The sequence below is a fragment of the Phascolarctos cinereus genome, unplaced genomic scaffold (assembly GCF_003287225.1).
Source record: "Phascolarctos cinereus isolate Bilbo 61053 unplaced genomic scaffold, phaCin_HiC Scaffold_3;HRSCAF=262, whole genome shotgun sequence".
Classification (NCBI taxonomy): Eukaryota; Metazoa; Chordata; class Mammalia; order Diprotodontia; family Phascolarctidae; genus Phascolarctos; species Phascolarctos cinereus.
In genome coordinates, this window is record NW_027555736.1 from 7,748,482 (window position 1) to 7,755,725 (window position 7,244).

At 48.7% G+C, this 7,244-nt stretch overlaps 1 protein-coding gene across 1 annotated transcript; it reads right to left on the minus strand.

Annotated features, from left to right (window-relative positions):
- Positions 1-3,959: 3,959 nt before the first annotated feature.
- FOXI2 (forkhead box I2) lies at positions 3,960-6,610 on the minus strand. The gene is made up of 2 exons (XM_020978240.2): positions 5,843-6,610; positions 3,960-5,091 (listed from the first exon to the last, which is right to left on the minus strand). The coding sequence occupies exons 1-2, from the start codon at positions 6,429-6,431 to the stop codon at positions 4,547-4,549; spliced, it is 1,134 nt and encodes a 377-aa protein (XP_020833899.1). The 5' UTR covers positions 6,432-6,610; the 3' UTR covers positions 3,960-4,546.
- Between the last annotated feature and the right edge of the window lie 634 nt (positions 6,611-7,244).

Consider the following 7,244-nt stretch of genomic DNA (forward strand, 5'->3'; position numbering starts at 1 on the left):
AAAGGCTGAGTCAAAGAGCTTGAGCTGAATTTGGGAGTCACAGGATGTGGATTTGATTCTCAGCTCTCTACGTGACCTTGCACTCATTGTTTCTTCTCTCTGGGCCTGTTTCCCCCTGTGAAAAATGAGGGGACTGAGCCCTTGGGTCTCTACACTGCTCCTTCTGATTATTGATCACTTGTGAGCCTGTGGGTTACAGGCCCATCTCTTCTTGGGGGCTCCCAGGAGAATAACATCTAAGGATGTCAGGCATCTCTTCCTTTTCCAGTGTTTGGCTATTTCTGGAATGAAGACGAGTCTCCCACTGGGATCTCTCAAGCATTAAAACAAGACCTGGATGGATACATCTGGAGTCCAAAGAGAAGAAGAGAAGAAAATGGAGTTTGAGCATGCCAATAGAGATTTATCTCAGGACTGCAACATGGAGGGTGTTGGCCAGCTCCTTGTCATATCTTTTTGTTGAGGGCCAATCTTAAGAGTCTGATAAGGGTTTAAGATCCAAGGCAGAGTTTGACCTCTGCCCAGGCTTTTACCCAAAAGGGCTCAATGATTAAGTGGTACAGCTCTCCAATTCCTTCCTGATTAGGAGGTTCCGGAGACATTCCTTCTCACTCTTTGAACCTTAGATTTACACATTCACTTCTCTATGTAGGTGAAGCCAAGGTGCCTGGGAAAACCTTGGAAAATACAACCCAATCTAGGAACCCTGATAACGAGGAAATTCATGTTGCCACATCCTCAGCAGATATTCTGGGGAGTATCTCATGGGGAGGACTGTTTGAAGTTAGGCTAGATTTTCTATATATATATATATCCTGTACCCTCAGATGAATAAACTGAGTCAGTAATGCTGCTCCACCTGGTCCATGTCACAAGCTATTCCATGCCTCTCCATTCGGTGTACAATCTGGTTTCAGGCAACATCTTTTTAGTCTGGCCCATGGAGAGGAGAGGAAGAGTGCAAGAAGGGGTGACCATTTCTGAGGTTTAGACTGGGGACACATTTATTTCCTCCAAGAAGACCCTTTTTGGGGGGCAATGAGATGGGCTTCTGGTTTTGGGAACTCTGAGCCTTAGATGCATTTCCATTTCCTCCTCTCTGCTTTTGTATTGTTATCCTTGGGATGTTCAGGGACAAATGGCTGAAATAGGAGATGGGGAGAGGGAAGCTACTGCCATTCCTCTTAACCAAATACTCCTGGGCACAGTAACTTCCAACACAGCCAGAAACTGTGAAAATGTTGGACCACTCAGGCATTCTTCTTTCTGGTTTTGTTTCTGCCCTTGTGGTGCCAACTGATAGCAGTGTCTGGCATGTAGCAAGTGCTTAGTAAACGCTTGCTAAATGAATGAGCTAGTTCAGGGCACCAGCTAACAGGGTCAAGTTTTCCAGTAAATTTTACTGTTTGGATTCACTGTCCTAGATGTATATTTTTCATAGGATTGGAGATTTAAATAGGGAAGAGACCTTGGGACTTGTCTCATTCAATCCTCTCATTTTACCAGTGAGGAAACTGAGGCATATAATGGTGTGAGGATCAAATGATAATATGCATAAAGTTCTTCAAAAATTTTTAAAAAGTCCAACGTGATTATTGCTAGACAATAATAGTAGGTATTTATATAGCACAATAAGGGTTACAAATAACTTTATTAACAGCTAGCAAGGCCAGGTGTCCCATGTGTGGGCACACCCTTGAGGCTTGTAAGTACAGCCTCATCCCAGAAGACAAGTCGCTCCTCTGATTCCCCATTGGCTGGGTACTACAGAGGTTACAGCCAATTTCCCCACCTGAGTCTCTGCCCCTAATTACATCTCCCATTCCCCACACTTCCTTGTCAACAGCCCACAGCTGTCAATACCCCAGCAGCTACTCGTCACCCTGCTGAGTGATACACAGAAGCAATATTCCCAACCACATTTCCTACAACTTATTCATTTTCTCCCCTCCTCTCCTATCCTTCTTCCCACCTAGCTGGAGGCTCGTAGGATAAATCTTTCTCTTTTCTGAAGTCTCTTAATTTAAAAGGTCACATATGATGAGCCAGATTTATAGGAAGTGACATTGATTGGGTGGCCTTTTTTAACCTTGCATCCAAGTAAAAAGGAGGAAAAGCTCATTCATTGACAAGTTAAGGGTTTCCAGCCTGTTCTGATGTCATTTGCCCCACAGTGGATGCAAGAGCTGATATTGGAATGACAGTTCTCTGGGTTGTGTACACAAAGACAAAAGGGAAGGTGCCAAAGAAGGGAAGAGATAAACACACACACACACACACACATCACATCACAACAGGGAAAGGAGTTCAGTGAATGTCTAGGGATGGTGCCCAATCTTCTCTTCAACTCCGCTCCTCCTCACTCCCCCAAATCTTCCAGAAATCTGAATTGGAGACCTCTGTGTGAGGCAGCTCAATGGACATAATGGGGCCAGGCCAAGGGTCACAGATGACTTTGAAGAGCCATAGCCAGTGGAGAGGTAGAGGCAGGCTGTTTACTGGACAGCTCCACTACAAGGGCCAAGCCTCAGCTGGAAAGACTGGATGCTGCTCTTCCTAAGGCCTCCTAACTCCCCGGGGTGGGAAGATTGAACTGTTGGCTTCAGTAGGGATTATAAATCAACCACTCCCTTCATTTTCAGGTTTTTTTTTTCTAGAACAGGAAGGGAGCCTTAGAAAAAGAGAATCCCGTTTCTGACCCCAGTAACAGCTGGTCTCCCCTCCATATCAGTGCTCTCACTGGGAATCTTAGCTTTCCAAGCCCCACTCCTTGGACTTTTTCCTGGAGACTGAGAGGACTCACTTTCCAACCTATCCCGACATTCACAGACTTACATGTGTATACACTCTTGGTATACACACACATACACATCTCTATTCCACAGTATAATCACAAAGCTATTTCCACCAAGGCAGAGACATTAGCTGATGGGGATCCAGACACAGTTTCCTTGGGGTACCATGTTCCATCTGTTGCTTCCCCCTTCTCTAGGAAGCTAGCTAGAACTGCATTCCACAGGGTCACAAGGAATATCAAAAGGAAATTTGGAGAACTGGTCATTAGCAAGACCTTGGCAGGAATCTGGATTCTGTGGTAGCTTCAGTGAGTACTAACTTCATCCTGAGGGTTCCTATTCACAGTGGGAATGTTGAAAAGCAGAACTAGTCATTTCTAACATAGCCATCCTGAGAAGGTTCCACATAGGGACAAAAGCAGACAAAAATGGCTTGGGGGAGGGATAGTCTGAAGTAGAAGAGGTAGGGAGGGCTTGTCTGTGCTCAGACACAGCATAGGGGCAGTGAAAGACAGGAGGAAGGAGAAGTGAATGAGTTCAAGTTCCCTAAATTTTAAATTGGGTTGGGGAGGGAAAAAAGATACAGGGAGACAGATGTTCAGAGAGACAAAGAGAGGAACAAAGATTGATTAAGACAGACAACTGGCCAGATAGAGGAAAATGAACCAAGAAGTAGAGGGACATATGAGACAGTAAGATAGAGGAGAAGGAGTAGATAAAGAAGACATTGAGGAAAAGAGGGTAGAGAGTTTCTTTACTTCAGGTGTCAGGAGCCACTGAGAACTTAACCACTTCTGAACATGGTCCCTTGGAAAGGAGCTGCCTCTGAGAAGCTCCTGGATCCCTGCTAGAGTTCTCAGGACAGTGCTGAGGAGATGCCTCCTTTAATACAAAACCTGGCCACTGAGACACTTATCTTAGAGCTGGACCTTTGGAGAGCATTGGATTCCAGGTCGTGGCATAGATCAATGAAGCAGTGGCTGCACCAGGATTCAAACCCAAGCCATAGACTCTATTGTCCACTGCTAACTCCCGAGGAGTTCAGTCAAGAGAGTTGGAAGGTTGAAAAGAAAACACAGGAGTCCAAATGATGAATATGCAAACCAGCTCTATTTCATTTTAAAGGAAAGAGATCATTACAGAGCCACCCCACCCCTTCTACAGAACTGGTGTCTGGGAATCCTGAACTCTTCACCAGATGCTAAAATCAGAGAAGGGACAGTGGCCTCAAAGACTGTTTATTTCCCTCATTTCCCCATCCTGGAAAGGACAACACTGGAGGTCACAAACAGTAGGCAGAGCTTGCCTTATTCATAGAGCCCAAAGGATGCCATTTTCTAGGCTAAACTGGGGTTGGCAGGGAAGATTTTGGAATAATCCTCTAAGGCCAATATTCACAGCTAGGTCACACAGTAAATAGAGCACTAGACCTAGATTCAGGAAGAGCTGAGTTCAGATCTGGCCTCCAACATTTACTAGTTGTGTGACCCTGGGAAAGTCACTTCTCTGTCTGAGTTTCATCTGTAAAATGAGGATAATAGTAGGACCTACCACTAAAGACTGTTGTGAGAATCAAATGAGATATTTGTAAAGTGCTTAGCATAGTGCCTGGCACATAGTAAACACTGAACAAATGCTTGTTTCCTTCCTCCAGTCTTCTCTGAAGGCTATACTAGCCAGACGCGAAGAGTAAAGGTTGAAGGAAGGAGGGCCCGATCCATAGTTTCTGTGAATATCTACCTTCCCTTACTCTAAACCTCACTCCCTTCTCTGCTATGGATCAAGTTGTTGACATGGAAGTTATGAAAGCTGGTGGAATGACCATTCATGTGTTGGGACTGAGCCTGGGGGCCAAGATCCACACCATGCACCATGTTGGAACAAGCTGGGTAGGAACTGAGGCCAGAGCTCACCTGCCTCCCCAGAGCTAAGTCTCCTACTGGTTCACTTCCTGATCCTGTGAAGTGCCTGGGGAAGACTCCACAGCCATTAGCCAGGGCCCCCACAGTGGAAGTGAAGGCAGAGGAACATGGGCTGGGTTCTATAGCTAGTAAGGGGGGTTTGGATTCAGTCCCAGAGCTGGGTGAGCTAAGCAACTCTGGGGAGGTGGAGTCAATGAGGCCTAGGTTCTCCACTGGGTTTTTGAGGGTCCCAGAGCTACTGTCTTCAGACTTAGAGGCAGATCCCAGTGTCCCTGTCCCATTGGGGTCCCCTCGTTTTTTCCTCTTTCTCCGGAAGTTTCCATGATCAAACATTTTCTCACAGTTTGGGTCCAAGGTCCAGTAATTTCCTTTCCCTGCAGGAGAACAGTAGATTGTTTTTTTAAAGATGAGTTGACAATCAGCTTTCCTGCAAATTAGCCTAGGACCACTCAAGTAATGGCATAGAGTAGGCAGAGCCTTGGACTTGGAATCAGAAAGACCTAGGTTCAGAACCTTCCACTGACAATAGATGTGTGACCCTGGGCAACTCACTTTTAATGAGTGTAATGAGAATAATAATGCCTGTGTTATTACAGGTATTAACCCTCCTTACAGAGTTGCTGGGAGACTCAAATGACAGGAATTTCTGTAAAGTGCTATGTAAGTGCCAGCTGTATTGTATGGGGATGCTAGCAGCTTCCTTCAGAAAGATGACATCTCTGTCCCATACCCCACCACCTATTGTACATGCAGGTGACATATTGGACTAGGATGGAACAAGTCTCTTGCCTACAACCCATCAGACAGGCATGTGTGGGTTTAGATAGGTATGTTTGGGATTAGAGTTGGGAGAGACCTGCCTTATCTTACAGATGAAGAAATGGAAGTCTAAGATGGTCAAAGGACTTGCCCAGGGTGCCACAGGTAGGAAGTGCCTGAGCAGGGCTTCCCTTCGGGTCTTCTGAGGTCACCTCCAGGACTTTGTTCAGAGCCCCCCTGTTCTGTAGGACAGAGTCAGCCAGAGATGGACTTCTGCCCGCAGGAGATGAAAGGGTGGGAAACCAGGTCAAGCCTGAAGGTGGGGGGCGTTTCCTAGTCTACAGGAAGGGTCAAAAGACAGCATACCTGGGTCATCTTCATCCCGGGGCACCTTCTTGAAGCAGTCATTGAGGGAAAGGTTATGACGAATGGAGTTCTGCCAGCCGGCCTTGCTCTTTTTGTAGAAGGGGAAGGTGCCCTCCACGTACTGATAGATCTGGCTCAAAGTAAGCTTCTTGTCCGGGGCGTTCTCGATGGCCATGGCGATGAGGGCCGAGTAAGAGTACGGCGGCCGCATTATCTTAAAGAGCTCCTGCTGGTTGGACAGCGACAACCAGGTGAGTTCGGCCGCGGCCCCGAAGCCGGACGAAGGGGGCAGGAACGGGCGCTGTCCGGGGCCGCTGTAGCTGGGCAGGTACGAGGGCTGGCTGAGGGCCGGCCCATTTAGCCACAGGTAGGGGTTGGTCCCCGCACCGCCGTAGTCTGAGAGCCCGAAGCCGGTGGAAGGCGCCGAAGTGGCTCTTGACTGGAGGTGAGGGTGCTGGGGGAGTCCTGGCTGGTAGAGATTCAGGTGGTCTCCGTACACAGCCAAATCCAACAGCTCCTGGGCACTGGGGGGATGTGGCTGGCCCGAGGGGCCCGGTGGGTTGGCTGACGGCTGCCCTGGAACTTTCATGACGGTCCCATGGAACTCTGTCCTGCTCCTCTTCTGAGTCGCAACCTCGGGGAGTGCTGACGGCCCAAGAGGAGTCGAGAACAGGCCGGGGGGATCGACTGCAGGGGTGGGGGGATTGGCGGCGATCACTGACTCCTGGGCTGAGCAGCGCGAGCAGTGGTAGCAAGCGCAACCGTCGGGTAGACCCGGTTCCTATCACTCTTCCAAGCCCAGCCCAGCCCAGCCCTCCTTAGGTGCTCAAATTCCTTCCCTCCCCTTCCTCTTCCTCCGCCCATCCAGCACATTCATCTCGACTTCCTCTCCCCCTTCCCAATTCTTGGTTTACTCACCCTCTTCCTCAGTCCCCCCCACCCCAGGGATCCCACTTCCCAGCCCAGGTATCCCCACCTTCCGGGAGAACCACCTCTGCTCCCCCTACCTCTGCACCCTACCTGGTGAGCTCCAATCCCTCACCTCTCACCAGGCAAATTCTCCTCTTGCAATTTGCCTACTCCTGACCCCGCTCACGCCTGCCTTAGCTGCTCTCAACCTTTCCTGTCTTTCTCCTTGTGAACGTGAGCACTGCAAGGGACTTTGGAGAAGAGGCTGAGAAGGCCCTTTGCAGGGGCAGGACAAACTCCCTGGCCTTGGAGCCAGAAAGAATCTCAGGCAGTCTTGTCTCTAGCCTGGCACACACTAACTCCCACTAATTGTGGGAGCCTAAAGGAGCCATAAAAAGACAAAACCTTTCAGAAGGAGAGACCTCCCCAGGGGATATGGGCTGGAGATGGGCTGGAGATGGGGGGCTCCCCCTGCACTGGAGGTCTCCAGGCT

Bases quoted from the DNA above. Each gene is read 5' to 3' on its own strand.
- FOXI2 (XM_020978240.2), bottom strand. From the start codon at position 6,431: ATGAAAGTTCCAGGGCAGCCGTCAGCCAACCCACCGGGCCCCTCGGGC. The intron at 5,092-5,842 runs GTATGCTGTCTT...GTTCTCCTGCAG, and splicing joins CCGGGATGAAGATGACCCAG to GGAAAGGAAATTACTGGACC.